The 19945-nt window shown below is 38.0% G+C and overlaps 2 protein-coding genes across 2 annotated transcripts; one reads left to right on the top strand and one right to left on the bottom strand.

Moving 5' to 3' along the window:
* Positions 1–35: 35 nt before the first annotated feature.
* On the bottom strand, positions 36–9208 carry depdc4 (DEP domain containing 4). The gene is made up of 9 exons (XM_079868227.1): positions 9130–9208; positions 4795–5200; positions 4566–4717; positions 3393–3585; positions 3072–3298; positions 2840–2982; positions 1853–1978; positions 1683–1761; positions 36–1595 (listed from the first exon to the last, which is right to left on the bottom strand). Exons 1-9 carry the CDS (start codon positions 9203–9205, stop codon positions 1396–1398), a joined length of 1602 nt encoding a protein of 533 aa, XP_079724353.1. The 5' UTR covers positions 9206–9208; the 3' UTR covers positions 36–1395.
* A 600-nt stretch (positions 9209–9808) lies between these two features.
* Positions 9809–19751, top strand: usp44 (ubiquitin specific peptidase 44). Its single transcript, XM_079868226.1, has 7 exons — positions 9809–10142; positions 11955–12217; positions 12507–13775; positions 15232–15427; positions 15865–15973; positions 16064–16269; positions 17187–19751. Exons 2-7 carry the CDS (start codon positions 12041–12043, stop codon positions 17315–17317), a joined length of 2088 nt encoding a protein of 695 aa, XP_079724352.1. The 5' UTR covers positions 9809–10142; positions 11955–12040; the 3' UTR covers positions 17318–19751.
* The last annotated feature ends 194 nt before the right edge of the window (positions 19752–19945 follow it).

Here is a 19945-nt window from a genome sequence, read left to right on the forward strand (position 1 = left end):
CTGCAACTTAAAAAATAACAAAATTCTTTTTTTTTAGCTTTTGCAAGTATTTTAATGAGTTTTAAATTTCAGAAAATTAAAGTGCATCTAAAAAAATTATCTAATACAATAAAATAATTAGTTCAAAGTACCAGTAATGCAATTTAATTCACTTTCTGTTCAATTACATAATAAATACCAGTGATATGCAACACCACATTTAATCCAGTGCATTCATCATTTTAGAAGTTAAAATAACTTCTGCAATTAAATCTTCCCTTTGTATTTCTGAATAATTATGCCTATTATGAATCATTACAACCTATTATGCTACATTTTTCAATACAAATACATTTAAAATCAGTGGTAGACATTTATACGAAGTACAGTAATACATGAGGTCAATATTCATTAAAAAGTAAGTTAATTTGAATCTTTACCTTTAAGGCATAGGTATCCATTTCTCAATTTCAAGTGCAGCTAAAACTAGTTCTAATAGCTTGAAAAAACCTGAGCATATCGCACAATTCAAGTAATCCTATACTGAGGTGAAAACAGTATTCACTCACCTGATTAAACCTATGTAGTGTTCAGTAGTGATTAGCGGTTTCATTATAGTATTAATACTTGTAATAACTGTCCTATTTATAAAGCTTCTATAAATCAGAGACTATTTGCAAATCACGTAACAATTAATTTTACAATTTTACAGTGTCTTTGTTACACATTACATGCATTTACTGTAGTAATAACTATATCTCATGCAATGTTGGCTAAAGTAACTTGTAAAGTAATGTTTTACACTATTGTGAAACAGTAACTAATCCCATTACTTAGTTGCTTTTTATAGAAAGTAATGTGTTACGATACTTTTGCGTTACTTTTTCTCACCTGGGCTGGGCTTGCTTGTTTGTTTTATCATTTTAAAAAAGCCATTTCACAGCAAAATTTAAATGAAAAAGCCTCAGGCTGAAGGAAGCGCAAAGTCAATAAATGGGAAAGTTGTGTTACCTATGTGAAAAAGTAACTTGTAATTTCAAAAGTAATGCGATACTTTACTAGTTACTTGAAAAAGTAATCCGATTAAGTACTTGCGTTACATAAAACACTGATCACATGCAACTAACCCTAAACCAAACTTAATCCTAACCCTATAGTAAGTACATGTAATTAATTATTATTACTCAGTACTTAAATGTATAATTACACTGTAACAAGGGCACCTTAAAATGAAGTGTAACCCACAGTTATGTGAGGTTAGTAACCCTAATCTTTGAATTGCTATATTAGGTTGAAATGCCTTCAACTAATAAAAATAAGTTTAACAAACAACGCTACCTGACATAATTCTATAACCCGGATTGATAAAAACCTTCACGGACTAACAAACGATGTTTATCCAGTGTTCATTACTTTCTAGAATGTAGAGAAGAAGTGCTGGAGAAAAACCCCTGGGTGATGTTTCTGAAACTGTTTGGCCAGTCGTCTCTTCTGTTTGCCGGACAGGTCGTCACTGAGAGCGATGTGATGCATTAACCGCTTTAAGCTGTCAAGAGTGGCCTTATCTTTGTTATCCTCATACTGCTGGAGCGACACCTGCTGGCAGAATGTGAACACTGCAAAGGCAAAAGAAGTAGCTTCAGGAGATGATAATCAAATCAATGCGGAAATCATTTTTATAGGGAGACTGTGAGTGAACTTACGTGCTACATTATCTAGATCCCTCCCTCGCTGCAAGGTTTGCAGTGTCTTCCTCACAGCCTCAATCAATGACAACGGGGTCTAGATGCACAGGTATGAATGAAAAATGATTTAAACGTTCTGTGATTTGAACAGAACTTTCAGAGATAATGTATTTGTAAAAAGGGCACACCTTAAAGAGTTGAGTGTGATTATCCATGAGGAACAGCAGTAGCTGCTCACATTGGACTCGAGTCATTTCTTTACTCTGGATCACAGCCTTCACAAACGTCTTGCTGACCAAAGCACGGTTCTCAATCTGTTACAACACAAATGTGGCTGTGCCTTTATAGTACGCATTCAGATGTTTCTTTTCTTAATTCAAACATGTTAAAAATGGCCAAAATGATCAAATATAAAATATATTTTAGATGAAAATGTAGCCCATGAATTATACTATTCCAGTAAGTATAAACATTTACAGTAAGATTTCTTTTTTTTTTTTTTTTTTAAGAAATTAATGCTTTTCTTCAGCAAGAATGCATTAAATTGATGTGACATTAAAGGCATATGCTGTTACAAAAAATAAACAATTTCAAATAAATGCTGTTCATTCAGAACTTTATATTTATATTATATGAAGCAGCACAGCTGTTTCCAACATGTTTCTTGAGCAGCAAATGATCATATTAGAATGATTTCTGAAGGATCATGTGACACTGAAGACTGAGTAATGAAGCTGAAAATTCAGCTGTGCATCACAGGAATAAATTACATTTTTACAAATAAATGAAAATAGAAAATAGATATTTTAAATTGAAATAATATTTCACGATATTACTGCTTTTACTGTATTTTTGATCAATTAAATGCAGCCTTGGTGAGCATAAAGACTTTTGAATGGTAGTGTTGGTGTATAATAATACAATCATTCATATTTTTTTGTGTTAAGGAAACGAATTAAGGGGGGGGGGGGGGGGGTTAAGATCTAATACCGGTACATCCCTTTTTTAGTAGGAATTCCAAGAGCACACACACAAACACACATAATTGATCTTTGAAATTGATTAGAGAACTACGTTTATCTTTGAGTATTTTCTATGCTGATACAGAAAATGGTTTTAATCAATCAATCAATCAACCTCATGCGATGGTTTAAACAGATTGAACTCTTGATCACCTGCTTGTGCAGTCTGAAAGCTTCATTATCTGCAGCGGCTGCCATAAAACCCAACAGTCTGCGTAACTCGTCTCTGCTCGTGGACTCCAACATCTGCAGACAGAGCTGAGTCGCTCTCAAAGCATCCTGACCTCTCCCACAATCTACACACAAAGATCACTCTAAATAACGCAGAAAGAATTAACAGCCTCGAACACAAACGACATTGAGCCCATTGTGTTTTACAAATTACCCAAAAGATGTAGGATTCCAGTCTGGATGTCCGTGTAGCGGCCTGGCACTAGTGGAGGTCTCTCTGGGCTGTTGTAATACTTGGCGATGGTGTCGAACAGCAGTCTCTTGTGCTTCCCCTCCCCAGATGTTGCATTCTGCTGGACGAGCTGCTCACTGGCAGCCACGATTAACTGATCTGGGAACAGCTCAAGACAATCCACCGCTGCCACCAGCCAAGAGTCCAACCTTTGAAGAGATGAATGACACACACACACACACAGGTGAACCCACATGAAAACCATGAATCTGAATGTGACGGCACTGAGTATTGTGCACTGACTCGTGAAGGCTGAGACTCTCTGAGACTTCACGATCCACGCAGGTGTTGGAGATGACCAGGTCGCCGTGGTTGCGCAGAGATGAGCGCAGGGGCTCCGGTTTGGCAGGCGAGGTCAGAATACAGTCCAGCATGGAGATCTCAACCACCTGTAGCAACTGAAGTAACGTCTGCTGCCTCCAAACGTCCCGCACCACTGAGACAAACAGAAGAAGAGAAGAAATAGTAAGGGCTGTTAGTAAGTCACGCATCCTTCTGCACTGCTGTCAGATCGTTTGTCAATGTTTTTCACCATCTCATGCCATGACAATTGTGTCTTTAAGATGAGTTTTAGTTTTAGCACATAGCCATGTTTAATGTGCTAAAACTCATCTTGTAAATGAAACTAAAACACTAACAAAAAAACCTTTTAGGTAAGTGTTTTATTTGGACTGTTTTTATTTTAAGTTATTTTTTATTATTTTTTAATTTAATAAATTATAAGCTTTCATTAACACACAAACACCCTAAAGATCCCTTATGAACCTCAGTTTGGGAAACGCTGCTGTTCAGTATACACTATTATTAAAAAATAATAAATAATATATATATATATATATAAAACCACATAAAACCAATTTAGACCTCAACATACCTTCAAGAAACCACTTCAGACTCCATTTAAACCTTTCAGACCCATTTTGATCTCAACAGACACCAAATCAGACTCTATTAGACCACAGTACACTACATTCAGAGCCCCAAGAAACCATTTCAATCTTTGCTTGAACCTCCTCAGGCCCATTCAGAACTCATCAGAGACAATAATGGACTATATAACCATTACACCACATGAGACATTCAAGAAAAAAACACTTTAGACTTCACTTAAACCTCTTCAGACTCATTTACATCTCAACAGACATCAAATCAGACCCCATCAGACTCTTTCAGACCACAATAGACTACCAGAAACAGCCATAGTTTTGCCCTGTGATGTAAACTAATGGCTATATGAAAAGGCCAAACACTTAAATAAGCTCCACCCCAACTTATTTACATATTTACTATATCAACACAGTGAGGAAATTTACTTATAATAGTAGTGAATACAACACATTTTGTATGGTTTAAAAGCAAATGCAATGAGGGGAAGAAATTATGTTCTTTAAAAATCAAAATTATGAGCAGTTTCACCTTTTTTTGAGAGGAAACTGTTAGAAATTGCAGCACGATGTAGATCAGAGGGCACGGATGGGTGCAGGTTTATATTCTTCAGTAGTCTCTCCACTCTTCTGTCTGATGATCCAAGAACCAAAGGGTTGGAGATCGTCTGCATTTCTCTAAACCTACAAACAAACAAAATAAAACACTTAAGTACTGCAAATTAAACTTTCAGATGCGTCAGTGATTCAAATGCAATTACCTTGAAGAGGTCTTCCACTTTCCGGTTTGTTTGTCAGGAGTCTGGTTCTCACCGCCACCGTACCTCTTTTTGGCCGATCCGTCCAGGAAGCGGTACAGACTGCAGCTGGAATCCTCAAAGATCATTTCTTTTTCTCGTCTGAAGAGTTTCATCCCGACGGGTTCAAACACTCTAGACTCCATTAAGGCTTGGCAGAGCCTGGCAGCTTTGAGACGAGACACTTCGCTGGAGCAGAAATAGATGTTCTGCATGAGGTGGCTCAGAACCACGTCCACCGCATCAGAGCCGGTGAAGCAGTCAGGATGGATGCGCAGGTGCTGTCTGCGGGGTCGGAGCTCCACCTGCGACCGCAGGGCTTCAATGATGTTCTGCCACAGCTGGGTGGCCCTGAAGGGCCCAGAGAAACCTAAAAGACATCAGGACAAGATGATTAAGTCTTCATACATTAACAAAAAGTACCAAAAAACGTTTACTGAGCACGTTCCATGGTAATAATAACATGCTTTATGACACATGCCATTGCAATACCATGTATTTAGTACCATGCTTGGTCTTACTTTTAACCCCTTAACTGTTAGTCCCATTTTTTGGGGCATAGACCCCAAAATGACATTTGCACTGTAATAAATCTTGAATACTTAGGAACAAAGACCTAAGTTTGGTCTCTTTTTACACTTGCCAAATTATTGTATAAGTGAAAAAAAAAATTATGAAAGAGGAATTTAAAAAAATAATAATATAAGTTTAAGAAAATGTAAATATATAATTGTTTATATAAATATATATTACAAAACATGTTGCAAAACTGCATGAATACTCTGAATTCAAAGCCAAAAACCTGAACAATTTGTGTTCCAAATTTTAGGTTGGACTCTTAAGGACTCTTCCATTTCCATATATGATTTGAGTCATCTCTGACCCATATATATCCGTAATTTTCAGAATATTTATGAAGTAGACATCATATTTAGAAGTAGGCAGTTTGTCAGTATTTGATTTGAATCCAACCTCTAACAAACACATAAATGACATGCCAAAAGAACACGGATGTGCGTTATGGCTCGCCGCATCACAAATTGATAGGCCTAATCTATCATTTTTTCTTTACATTTAAAACATTTTCAGACCTTTTTTTCCCAAAAAAATAGAATGGATGGATGTTATCTTTTGAAATATTGGGGGAAGATGCATAGATGCACTTAAGTTAAAAATAGAGGCCAGGGGAGCATATACAGGGAAAACAACACAGGTCCAAGTATTGATCCCTGTGGAACACCACAACCAAGAGGTGTGTTGTTGGAAGATGAGTGCTTTAACCCTAACCCCAGACGAACTTGCACTTGGTGAAAAAAGAACATGAGGTTTACGACAATTTTTTTTAAATATAAAATATACTATTAAGATATGAAGTAGCCTACACTTTAAGTGCACATTCAAAACAATTAAGCACAATTATTTTCACAAAGAGTGGTATTATCATCTGATTATGGAAGCCCGTTTCCGCCACGTTGAGTAAAAAAAAAAGATTCTTTAAGTCATAATAATGAGAAACTTTCTCATAATAATGACTTAACATCTCATAATAATGAGAAACTTTCTCATAATAATGACTTAACATCTCATAATAATGAGAAACTTTCTCATAATAATGAGAAACTTTCTCGTAATAATGACTTAACATCTCATAATAATGAGAAACTTTCTCGTAATTATGACTTAAACATCTCGTAATAATGAGAAACTTTCTCATAATAATGACTTAACATCTCGTAATAATGAGAAACTTTCTCATAATAATGACTTAACATCTCATAATAATGAGAAACTTTATCATAATAATGACTTAACATCTCGTAATAATGAGAAACTTTATCATAATAATGAGAAACTTTCTCGTAATAATGACTTAACATCTCATAATAATGAGAAACTTTCTCGTAATTATGACTTAAACATCTCGTAATAATGAGAAACTTTCTCATAATAATGACTTAACATCTCATAATAATGAGAAACTTTATCATAATAATGACTTAACATCTCGTAATAATGAGAAACTTTATCATAATAATGAGAAACTTTCTCGTAATAATGACTTAACATCTCGTAATAATGAGAAACTTTCTCATAATAATGACTTAACATCTCGTAATAATGAGAAACTTTCTCATAATAATGACTTAACATCTCGTAATAATGAGAAACTTTCTCGAAATAATGACTTAACATCTCGTAATAATGAGAAACTTTCTCATAATAATGACTTAACATCTCGTAATAATGAGAAACTTTCTCGAAATAATGACTTAACATCTCGTAATAATGAGAAACTTTCTCGTAATAATGACTTAACATCTCGTAATAATGAGAAACTTTCTCGTAATAATGACTTAACATCTCATAATAATGAGAAACTTTCTCGTAATAATGACTTATTTTCTCGCACTTCTACGCATGCGCAAAGCAGCGGAGCAGAAGGGCGTGCCACACTAGCGACATCCGCTGGTCAAAGCCGTGTAAATGCATCACAGCAAACTTGGCACGCTCTGCAAAACAGTTGTTTTCATTAAAGTCAGTTTGATCTACTAAGTGCAATCTGTAGTATCATTAAATAACATCATCAGTAGGCCTATCTTCCATACTTTTCCATGCGCACGATAAGGTGTAAAAGTGGAATGCAGAAGCAGGACGGTTACCATGGTAACGAAGGACGCCTGCTTGTGCACACCGATGGAAATTGTAAACATGAATTTACAAAACTATCAGATTAAAGTTGGAATATTACATTTATTCGTCAAGTTTAAGTGTAACACATATGTGTGTTAATATAACACGTATTTTGCAGATGCTTCTAGGATATTTGATGTGCAGGTTCATCAATACAGAAATCACCTTTAAGATGTTTATGACTTTGGGGACATTTAAACATAAGTGGGCAGTGGAATGGGGGAAAACGCAAGGTCGAGACGTGTTTTTAAAAGCTGAACTTCTTTTCAATTTAGAACGCCGTGTCATGCGCAAGATTGCTGCAGAAGAGCGAGCGCAACGTCCGTCTAGTGCGCGTTTGCCTAGAAAAGCAATGAAAAAGCGCGTTCTGTATGAACGGACCCTTACACAGATTTCCAGATGAAGTGTTCTTAAACAGATTTGGAAAGGTGTGCTGTCATCCCTCCGTCTATTTGAAATCCATGGATCACCCTTGTATTGCTGCTTGTTCATACACAAAAATACAAATGAATATTACAAATGAATAAAAGACTATCTAGTATGGAAGCCTGTCTCATATACTGATCATTTATCTTTAATGTTATTCACTGCAGAGCGTGCCAAGTTTGCTGTGATGCATTTACACGGCTTTGACCAGCGGATGTCGCTAGTGTGGCACGCCCTTCTGCTCCGCTGCTTTGCGCATGCGTAGAAGTGCGAGAAAATAAGTCATTATTATGAGAAAGTTTCTCATTATTACGAGAAAGTTTCTCATTATTACGAGATGTTAAGTCATTATTATGAGAAAGTTTCTCATTATTACGAGATGTTAAGTCATTATTACGAGAAAGTTTCTCATTATTACGAGATGTTAAGTCATAATTATGAGAAAGTTTCTCATTATTACGAGATGTTAAGTCATTATTACGAGAAAGTTTCTCATTATTACGAGAAAGTTTCTCATTATTACGAGATGTTAAGTCATTATTACGAGAAAGTTTCTCATTATTACGAGATGTTAAGTCATTATTACGAGAAAGTTTCTCATTATTATGAGAAAGTTTCTCATTATTACGAGATGTTAAGTCATTATTACGAGAAAGTTTCTCATTATTACGAGAAAGTTTCTCATTATTACGAGATGTTAAGTCATAATTATGAGAAAGTTTCTCATTATTATGACTTAAAGAATCTTTATTTTTTTACTCAATGTGGCGGAAACGGGCTTCCATATCTGATATATCGCTATACCTTTAAATACTTTGTGTCTTTATAAACAGTGTAATAATGCTGTTTCAATATATTTATGACGGAAACATGTCACCATATTATATTTGACTATAAGTTTACATTAAGCACAAAAGACTCAGTTCATTTACATTATTAGAAATCAGCTACTTTAAAACTTGTTATTTAATCCGTGATGCTGAAGAACGCCATTATAATCGAAACATAATAAACATAATAAAAACACGGCAAAAACTGTTTAGCTTAGCTGAATGACCTGATAAGGATCTTGATTCATTTGGTCTAGTTCGTTATCAAACTGGTGGAAATATAAAGGTAACGTTTAAAAACAAACTGTACAGAAATATAAAGGCTAAGTTCGTATAAACCATTTTTTTGTACCTGACAGTTGTTTATTGTCTCTGAAACAGGTTTGACTGTTCAGTCTTCTGAACCGAGGAGTCAAATCCACCGCCATTGCGGCACCGGAAATGTCGTCACATGCCCGTTCTCTAACTTACATCGGTGCGACGAGGCTCTGATCTGGGATCAGCTGCAGTATGTAAGACGGAATTTACATTCTCCGCGTTTGCGTGAATTAATCTGATCCTAGAACCCTGTGAGGTACCACTATCTCTACCGTGTGAACTCACACGCAGTTACAATTTACCAAGAAAATGGAACTGTGTAAAAATAATAATAATAAATAATAAATACAGCCCATCCAATATATAATATTATAAGATCGAACCATAGATTTATCAGTACTCTAATTTTTGCTGCAGAAATAAGATACTTTTCCATCGTTTGTGTGTGTGTGTGTATACTCCTTTGTATTAGATATATAGGATATGCTTTCATATAAAGTATTTTTAACAGAATTAAACCAAATGTAATATTTATATTGAGATATTATATCGATAAATAATTCATAATTCACATACTAGAAATCAGAATGACGAGTAGTATCATCTCTATTCAATTGACATACGGGGAATATGAGGAAATTCTATACTGTGTGTGTCATATAGAGATGGAATAATTTCATATTACATGTGGAATTAATATTATACAATTGAATGGTTTCGTTTCCACACGAGGACGAGTGAGATTTGAGTATGTGAAAGTGTTGCGGTGACTGAGTCCGACTGACACGTAAACATAAGTCATCATACACACTGTTTAAACTGGTTCACGCGCCCTTCGCGTGTTTCTACTTTATTTAAATCTGGATATCTATTTCAAGATATTAAAAGCGACTCTTTTTGTTTTGAGAGGTCTGGACACCGGCTCGGGCTCGCGTGTCCTCTCCGGCATGACGTCACAGAGGGACACTCCACTCCACGCGACAAGTGTAGACAAGATGGCGCTCGCTGTTGTGCCACAGAAGTAACCAGTGCTTGACGAAAAATCAGGTTAGTGAAATATCACCTATTTTAAACAGCTCCGATCTAATCGCGTTTACACCAGTGGCGGAAATAAAACACAATCAGTGTATTTCACTCGCCCAGCACCTCAGTCTCAACCCTGTGCTGTGTGATTTTAGCATTAGCACACTAGCATCCCGTGTGTTGGTTAACTTTCCTCTATAACAGGCTCATTAGAGTCACTAAAAAGGCTGAGGTGCTCTGAGCTCAGCTGTTAACCGGGTTAGCTCTTTGAAACCATGTAGATGAAGGAGTTAGTTAGCACCAATCATCCTTCACCGTTCGCGCGCCTAAACACCTTCAAAGTCAAACTGAGTTTAACTAGTTAAATGAGATCAATTTGGTTGTCCATCCTCGATTAAATACAATACCAGAATTGAATCCGCGTAAAAGCAGAGTGATAAAGACAAGCACTGACTGTGCAGTAACAACTTTTACAAAAGCAATGTGCCATAGGCATATTTAAACTTCTAAATAAGACTAATGTCAACAAACTAGGTGTATTTCTAGTGTGACTAGTTTGTTTTTGTTAAACACACGTGGGGCCCCGAGGAACTGGGTGTTATTTTGGACGTGACACAGATAACCAGGCATCTGTGAAGCTAAATAAGGGACTTTTACATATGCATTTGCTTAAGCCGGGTTGTTTACTTGCGAAGCTAGTTACGTACTTATGTTTAAAGTGCCTTATTTAAGTTTTAAAATACGGGGATTCTTTTGAACCATCAAGATATTGTCGTGTTTTTTTGGACAGAGCACAATGGAAATACCTTTTTTATACATACATATACCATTACATGTACCATGTAAATACTGTGGTACTTGTATTTTGAGTGACATGTAAATACCATGTTATTTGAATATTGTAGTGATATGTTTCAAAATACTACAGTATTTCCATTTGGTTGTGTACCATGGTAGTATCCTGATATTGATGGTACTTTTTGAAATACCTTTGAGGACCTTGAAATGGTAATCACTCTGTATCATAGTGTATTTCACTCTACCTAGGTAGTACTGTACTGGAGAAATACAGAGATTGTTAGTTTCTATGTGGTCACTTGTGTGTGTGTGTGTGTGTGTGTGTGTGTGTGTGTGTGTGTGCGTAATTACTGGAATAGATTCTTCCTCCTGTTGTGTCAGATCAACCGTGCTCTTGAGCAATAGTTTTATGATGGTTCTGTTAAATTGCTGTCTTGATATGATATGTACACTGTCTATCTCAGGGGTAATTTGATACAGAATTACTAAGTCACAAAACACTGAAGAAGACCTTGGCTTGTACCATCACACATTCACTGCCGTCCAAAAGTTTAGAGAGGGTAGATACGTTTTTGTTTTTTTTACTCACCAAGGCTGCATTTATTTGATAAAATACATTAAAATTGTAAAATATTATTATAATTTAATATAACTCTTTTCTATTTTAATAAATGCAAAAGTATAATTTATTCCTGTGATGCAAAGCTGAATTTTCAGCATCGTTACTCCAGTCTTCAGTGTCACATGATCCTTCAGAAATCATTCTAATATGATGATTTGCATGTGGAAACCATGATACATTCTTTCATGATTATTTGATTAATATAAATTTCAAAAGAACAGCATTTATTAGATATTTTTTAAGAATGAAAAAGTTGTTACTGTCACTTTAAAAAGAAAAAAACGTACTGACCTTTAAAATGGTTGTGTACTGAAATAAAAAAAAATCTTTCTGACCTTTAAAATGGTTGTGTATGTACTGAAATAATGAATGATATGTCTTTAAAACAACATGCATCCATCTTTTTTTCGCTGCAGATTGACCATCATGCCTTGGGAGGAGCTGGTTTCGCTGCTGGCTGCCGTCACCACGGTGATGTGAAGAGGGGCAGTGACTGACTGTGATGGACAGGTGTAAGCACGTGGGTCGCCTAAGACTCGCGCGGGACCACTCGATCCTAAACCCGCAGAAATGGCACTGTGTGGACTGCAACACCACAGAGTCGGTGTGGGCATGTCTCAGCTGTTCGCACGTAGCGTGTGGACGCTACATAGAAGAACACGCGCTTCAGCACTTTAAGGTTTGTGTTACATGCATGTAATTGATGTATTGTTTAAAGCCATATAAATAAATAATACATACAGCATCAAATAGTTTGTTAATTTAGTTTACTGAGGAAAAAAGTATTGATTTTCTTTTCAACGTTAAAATGCTTGCTCCCGTCTCAGCTTAAAATGCAGCATCAAGTAATTTATTGGTTGATCTTGAAATTATACACTTTACCTTTAGATATAAACGTGAAAATCCTTTTTTTTTTTTACTTATCAGACTGTCTTATTTAAAAGGATGTATATTTGATTTGTTCATAGGAGCAGCATCACCCTTTGGCCCTGGAGGTGAATGAATTGTATGTATACTGCTACTTGTGCGACGACTACGTGCTGAATGATAACGCGACGGGTGATTTAAAGCTGCTGCGTAGCACGCTAAGCGCCATTAAGAGCCAGTGCTATGAAGTCACCACGCGCAGCGGGCGCACCTTGCGCTCATCCTCCGCCACCGGAGACCAGCTGTCAACCAGCACGCAGGAGTTGCAGTTGCGCGACGAGGACCGCATGTTCACGGCGCTGTGGCACCGCCGCCGCACTCTGATTGGTCGCGTGTTCCGCTTGTGGTTTGTACAAACGGAACGGGGGAGGACGCGATTGGAGGAGGAGCGGCAGCAGGAGGAAGAGGAGGAGAAGAAGCGGGAGGCGCGGGAAAGGCGCCGGCAACTCAAACGGCAGCTCAAAGAGGAGCTGGAAAGCGCACCTCCGAGGAAGAGCCATCGCATTCGTCGCCAGAGCCTAAAAGCAGATTCTGCAGATCCCGCGGCAGTGCCGGCCAATAGAACCAAATCTGTGAGGCGTAGGTCTGCTCCTCCTCGCGTCTCTACCCGTACTCCACGAACTCCTAGAGAGAGAACACCTCAACAGAGGCCGCGTCCACAAGCCAAGGCCAAACGGCCCCGGGCCCAACCTCCTAAAACAGGTGATTCGCCTATCAAGCGGCGACCCACCGTAACTCCAGGAGTGACGGGTTTGCGCAATCTTGGCAATACTTGCTACATGAACTCAATTTTGCAAGTTCTGAGTCACTTGCATGTATTCCGGGAGTGCTTTTTGAGACTGGATCTGAACCAGGCGCTGGAACTGCTAGCCTCGGCCGTCAGCCGCAAGTTAGGACTCTCTGCTCAGCGCGTGACGCAGCCCAAAGGCTCTACCCAGTGGTCGGGGCTCAGCGGAGGGGCCTCCCGTTCACGAAACATGGAGCTTATACAACCCAAGGAGCCCAGCTCCAAACACATCTCGCTTTGTCATGAGTTACACACACTGTTCCAGGTTATGTGGTCAGGCAAGTGGGCTCTGGTGTCCCCATTTGCAATGCTGCACTCCGTGTGGCAGCTGATCCCGGCGTTCCGGGGTTATGGACAACAGGATGCACAGGAATTTCTTTGCGAACTCTTAGATAAAGTCCAGCATGAGCTGGAACGGACCAGAACGCTTACACCTGCCACTGTTCCAGCCAATCAGAGACGGCTTATCAAACAGGTTCTCAGTGTGGTCAACACCATCTTTCATGGCCAGCTCCTCAGTCAGGTAATGGGTTTCCAGATAATCACATCTGCTGATTAACATGAAACATTAGGCTAGCAACAAACTCTACGCAAGTGCACAGACTTGGTCAAAGCACTGTACGGGTGCTTAAAATTATCCAATAATTTACTCACCCTCAAGCCATCCTAGGTGTTTATGACTTTCCTATTTCATCCAAACACAATCTGAGTTATAGTAAGCTTCATAATGGGAGTGAGCTTGAGTTTTTGAAGCTCCAAAAAAACACATCCATCCATCATAATAAGTAATCCGTATGGCTCCAAGAAATTAATAAATGCCTTCACAGAGGATAGAGCAAAACAAAACACCGGTCAGGAATTAGAAGTCTAAAATTAGAAGAGTCTCCAGAGTCGTCTACTCTAACCTATGCTTACGCTACTCCTACATCCTACGTTGGGTCAGAGGTCACTCTTCCGCCGGAATTCAACTTGCGTACGGCCGTTGCCAGAAGCCAGTGATTATAGTTTATAAATACGGGTATTTTTCTTACAAAAACGCATCGCTTTGCTTCAGTAGGCTTTATTAACCCCCTGGAGTGTATGGATTACTTTTATGATGGATTGATCGATGTGCTTTTTTTGGGGGGCTTCAAAATCTAAGGTACCATTTATTCCCATTATAAAGCTTGGAAGAGCCAGGATATTTTTTAATATAACTCCGATTGTGTTTGGCTGAAAGAAGAAAGTCATAAACCTAGGATGGCTTGAGGGTGAGTAAATTATGGGATAGTTTTAATTTTTGTGTGAACTATCCCTTTAAGTTTGGCCAATGGATCACAAAGGGTGTACTTGCTTTACTTGCTTTGGCGGTAACCAAACTTAATCAGTACTTAAGGGCGTGATAGTTACATTCAAATGTTAGTTACCTTTAGTATTTTGTTCTGGCATGTCAGTAGTTCACCTGAAAGGCCCTGTTCCAAATGGTGTGTTCATGAAGTCCACAAGGTTTTCAATCGCCTGGAGGGCCAACATCCTGCAGTAATCCTGAAGACCTTTATCAGCTGGTTCAGGTGTTTTATTGGGGTTGGAGCTCAACTCTGCAGGACAGTGGCCCTCCAGGAGTAGGATCGTACACCCCGCCATGTGGTGTCCCATTTGACATTTCTAGGTTTCAGAGGGGTGCTTACAAGTGCCCCTCCTGTTGAAGCTACAAAGTGCACATCAAAGACGACTACCCGACAGTCTATGCAGAATTATGAAGGGCGACAAGGGCTTAGGGCGGCATTTGGCATAGGACCAAGAAGAACACTGTTTACACTGCACCTGTTGTATTCTCAGTGTTGCTGCATGTTCTTGCATTCTCTGACAAATTTTGTATGCTTCTGCATGCGCACGCTTGATTTAATTTGTGTTCACGTAATTGACATTGTTTCTTCTTTAAGCATTTTTACACATTTAACATTCAGTTTGGCTAAAAATCCCTGTGTCTCTTCTTGTAGGTGAGATGTTTAGCATGTGATCATCGCTCAAACACAATAGAGCCCTTCTGGGATCTTTCTTTGGAATTTCCGGAACGTTATCACAGCAACAGTAAGGATGCTGCACTGGTTCCATGTGGGTTGACGGAGATGCTGGCCAAGTTTACAGAGACCGAGGCTTTGGAGGGAGCCATATATGCTTGCGACCACTGCAACAGTGAGTTGGAAACATGCCAACATGTCATGTGACTGTAGGGAAACATGGCAGGATAATAAATAGCCTGGAACTTGAAAGGGATATCATGGCACTCAAATGTGAAGTGTGTTATTTCTGCACTAGTGCAGTTTTTTTCTCACCCCAAACACTACCCAGTGCTCGTCTTCAATTGGCCAGTTAAATAGATAATTCCGCCCCCAAACTCACATAATTAACTGAGCCTAAAGCTCTCGTCAAGCCAATCAAACAAAGAGAGCAATATTTAGAAAGCATCAGTGTTTACATTCTTCAGAATATCAGCCTTGGCTAACTTATAGTTGTCTAAACATTAAACTGTGATCAAATTAGAACACACTTCACTTTTAAGTTTAAAGCTCCTCCCGAGGAGGCAATCCCACTTGATCATCAAAAATTTCTCGTTTTTCTGTCTCTTTAAGGCAAACGACGGCGATTCTGCTCAAAGCAAGTGGTCTTGACTGAAGCTCAAAAACAGTTGATGGTTCACAAACTGCCTCATGTTCTCAGACTGCACCTCAAACGCTTCAGGTATCCACACGAGCACATGAAATCCTGGATTTTCCCAACTTTGAGGTTTCTGTCGTCAAGTCAGATGTTAACGTGTACGTGTGTGTTTAGGTGGTCCGGGAGAAACCACAGGGAGAAGATTGGCGTGCACGTTCAGTTTGAGCAGGAGCTGAACATGGAACCGTACTGCTGCAAAGACTCCAGTAACTTACCCCACCCGCAACACTTCCTCTACCAACTCTCTGCTGTCGTCATGCACCATGGGAAGGGATTTGGCTCCGGCCACTACACTGCCTTTTGTTATAATACGGAAGGAGGTAAAACATTCTTCTTTTCATCTGCCATGTCAGAATTTTGCATGCAGTGGATATATTATTTGTAAAAAGGTATACACAGTACTTTTGTTTGACTCGTGCAAGTGTACCAGAAATGGCTTGACGTTACTAGTGTAAACGCATAACCAGAAGTACATCTGCATAGAAAAGTAGTCCCTTCATTAAAGGACCATTTATAAAATATTAAAGCTCAAAAAACACATTATAATCGCTTTAGCAACAAATACAAAAGGTACATTTATGCTTTTAAATGCTCCAGAATAGACTTCCATTGTTAGTGCATTAGCGTAAGTACAGATGCTATGCATAGTTCTTAAAGGGATACTTCACCGATTAGCATTAAGCTTTGTATCAGTAGAAACCCGGTAGTATTTTCGAATGACCTTAAAATAGTTTGAATGTAATTCTACACCCTTGCTTTTAGTATACGTGGTTCTATGAATAAGCAAATTAGCCCCGCCTCCACTCACTCGCATCAGCTCAGAGATCCACTCGATCACACATTGGCGCGATTGGTTACAAGGTAGATTGTGACGTCAGAAACACCAGAGATTTCAAACCGCATTTTTGAGACTGTCTTTGGTTCACTGCAGTTTTAAGGAGAAAATCATCAGCAATGGTGTTAACTTATGAATTTGCACATGGTTTGTCTTAAAACATATTAAAAACACCACATAGACATATAAACAAGATTCAAAGTTTGATTTTCACCACAGGGGGACTTTAATTTTATTTATATTTTATTATATTGAAACTGAAACATTTAAAATCAACTTATTAACATAGTCCAGGGTTTGTTTTTAGGTTTTTTTTGCAAATTTAAATGAATTTATTATAAATCTTTTCAGGTAGAAGTTTGTATTTTTGTCGTTAATGCATCTTATCCTCTTTCTTCTCAGGGTTTTGGGTGCACTGTAACGACTCTAAACTGAGTGTGTGTGCCGTGGAGGAAGTGTGTAAGGCCCAGGCTTACATTCTCTTCTACACACAGAGAAACTCTCAGGACAAAAGCAAAGCCAGTGACCTCTGACCTCCGCTGAGTAGCTAGTCAACCGCAGAGACTGTTTGTTTTGTACATTCTGTTGATATCATTTTGAGGCGGTTAGCTTGTCTCCTTTTTCTAGTGTACAGCAAATGTGGAGAGTATGTTTTTGTCACGCACACTTATGCCTTAAAGTTATACAACTGACAGATTTTGGTAGGAGGCATTCATGCAGCGATTGTAGCGTCCGTTTGTGTGCATGTACGAAGAGAGCGAGATTGTCCAAGTCGGAAGCATTGATTCCCTCATTAGTGTCTCTGTGTTTCCCTGATTGATGTCTTCAAACCAAAGTTGAGTTTTGAATGTGTTCCGAGCCTGAAATGTTCGTAGCGTCAGTATGAAAGAAAGTGTAAGAAACATGTTTTCTCTCTTCATATTAAAAGTGTTTTAATATCTTCAGACATATTTTTAAAGTGCCCTGCCAAGTCAAATCAGTTTAACTCTTTACCCGCCAGCGTTAAAAAGAAATTGCCAAAATTTGAAACGCCAGCTTTTTTTTATAATAATTTTCACTAACGTTTCATGGCCCTCAGAATATTTTGTTGTATGAACATCTGAACATGCCATATATCAAAAGAAAAAACGGAGGCTCTGCTTTTAAACAAACAAAAACACGTTTTATTCTAGCTTCATGCATTCACAACACTTGAATGTGGGTAAGTTTTCATAAAAAATGCAACATTTTGAGCACAAAGCTGAGAAAATTTTGTTTTTGTAATAGTTTACGTCAGGAAGGAATTCAATGATTCACGATGATTAAAACAGAGATGGAGTCCATCAAAGATTCACAGTCCTGTACTTCGTCCTTTGTCGACATTTCATTCTGTAACATTAGGCAGTTTTGATTTAAGTTATGTGGTTTAATGTTGAAAGCGTTATTTTACATATCCATATGCTTACATATGATATCGCTTGTTTTTGTGTCGCATTCGCCTGTGTTTTGATCATGAGATGCTGTACTCTTTCAGAGGATATCATAACCCCTACCGTATAGAGGCCGGGACACGTTTTCAGCGTCGGTCGGCTTAGTTTTTCGGTGTGTTCCGCACTGTTTGCTCTAGTAGTCGGACGTTTTTTCGGTCGTCGATGAGAGACAGAGAACTCTGATTGGCTATTCAGCTTAGCGAACCAGTCAGTGCACGAGAATAGAAGCAAAAGCGAGCAAAGTCAAGACGGAACAGAAGGCTGTCATAATTTTACCTCATCTTACCTGAACATTTGAATGCACAAATATTTTCATAATAACATGAGCCGACTGGAAAGAAGAAAGTGGTGAGCGTGATATTCAAATTAGTAAGCGCGCGCTGCTTTGTTAACGGTTTGTAAATCTGCAGTCCTAGTTTCGGTTTCGCTTTTTGAATGACGAATATCGAATATTAATACCTGCTGATATATTGATATTTACTTACACAGGCGCAGAACGCACGATAGTAGACTTGAGACCTTTTGGTGTGTTCAAGCTCATCTTTTTGGCCGGGCCGAGACGCGACAACAGTCAGCTTTCGTCGGCTTGGTGTGTCCCGTGGGAAAAAACGGAAGTACAAAACTTTTCGTTAATGGCGGGAAAAGAGTTAACTATGTTGAGACTTTTAAACAAGAGTCGATTCAGGAATTTTTCTGTCTCCTTCTCAGAATGTAGTTTTATACCTGGTATTTGGGTAGATATTTTTTTCCCATTTTACAGGAAAATGTAAAAGGTTTTTTTTTTTTCACCAGCAAAAGACAATGTATGCTGTATACATTGTCTGTGTGTGGCGTTAGACCGTTCTCTAGTTTGTACACTTTGTTGGATGTATGTGTTTGTGAGACACACACACTTGCTCAAATATCTTACAGTTTCCACATCTGGTTTGTTGTTCTTTTTCATCATTCGAGCAAGTATAGATGTAAAACTATGCAAATTGTTACCTCAATTCATAGAGAAATTTACCTCAATAAAAGGAGAATATTTTTGCATTTTTCTAAACAACTTGCCAACTGTTTTCTTTACTATTTTAAAGATTGTCTTGAAATTTTGGGTGAAATTATATTAATTGTCTATGAAATGTGTATGTATCTGTTATTTACAATTACAAACTTAAGGATTCATTCAAAAAACCTGAAACCATTGCGAAAACTGCCCACAACATTTACATAATTTTAATTTAAAACCTGATATCTTGAGCAGAGTTTCCTCATCATGTCACAGCTACCATTTAAAAAAATTCAGTTTCAAAGTTTGTACTCTTAATAAAACGCTTAATAAAACCCACTTAATCTTAATTTCAGGAATAATGCCAAAAATAGTTTTGCAATGATGTAAAGAACTACAAACAATTTGAAGTATTGTACAGTTTATTTTGTCTTTTTTAAAAACAAACAAAACGGAGTTCAAAATGTAATAGGTAGGCTACTAGATGAGACAGCCATTTGATACTATACAAATACCAAAAAAAAAAAAAAATTGAAAGCTGTGCGCATTACGACTGACTACCTGATGAATTTGTTTTTCTTGCAAAAGCCCTTCAGTGATGTGTAAAGCCAAGCAGCCATACTTTACATGATCTCTTTCACTGCACAGAGCACAAAAGAGTACAAAGGTTTTGTCTTGCTCACTTAATTCGGGCACTGGCTTGT

This window comes from Squalius cephalus (genome assembly GCF_949319135.1).
Source record: "Squalius cephalus genome assembly, chromosome: 4".
Taxonomy (NCBI): Eukaryota; Metazoa; Chordata; class Actinopteri; order Cypriniformes; family Leuciscidae; genus Squalius; species Squalius cephalus.

Coding starts and splice junctions, on each gene's coding strand:
- depdc4 (XM_079868227.1), bottom strand. CDS start 9,205: ATGGCGGTGGATTTGACTCCTCGGTTCAGAAGACTGAACAGTCAAACC. Junction 3,586..4,565: donor CAGTTTCCTCTCAAAAAAAG/GTGAAACTGCTC, acceptor TGTTTGTCTCAG/TGGTGCGGGACGTTTGGAGG. Junction 1,762..1,852: donor ATCACACTCAACTCTTTAAG/GTGTGCCCTTTT, acceptor CTGTGCATCTAG/ACCCCGTTGTCATTGATTGA.
- usp44 (XM_079868226.1), top strand. CDS start 12,041: ATGGACAGGTGTAAGCACGTGGGTCGCCTAAGACTCGCGCGGGACCAC. Junction 12,218..12,506: donor ACGCGCTTCAGCACTTTAAG/GTTTGTGTTACA, acceptor ATTTGTTCATAG/GAGCAGCATCACCCTTTGGC. Junction 13,776..15,231: donor ATGGCCAGCTCCTCAGTCAG/GTAATGGGTTTC, acceptor CTCTTCTTGTAG/GTGAGATGTTTAGCATGTGA.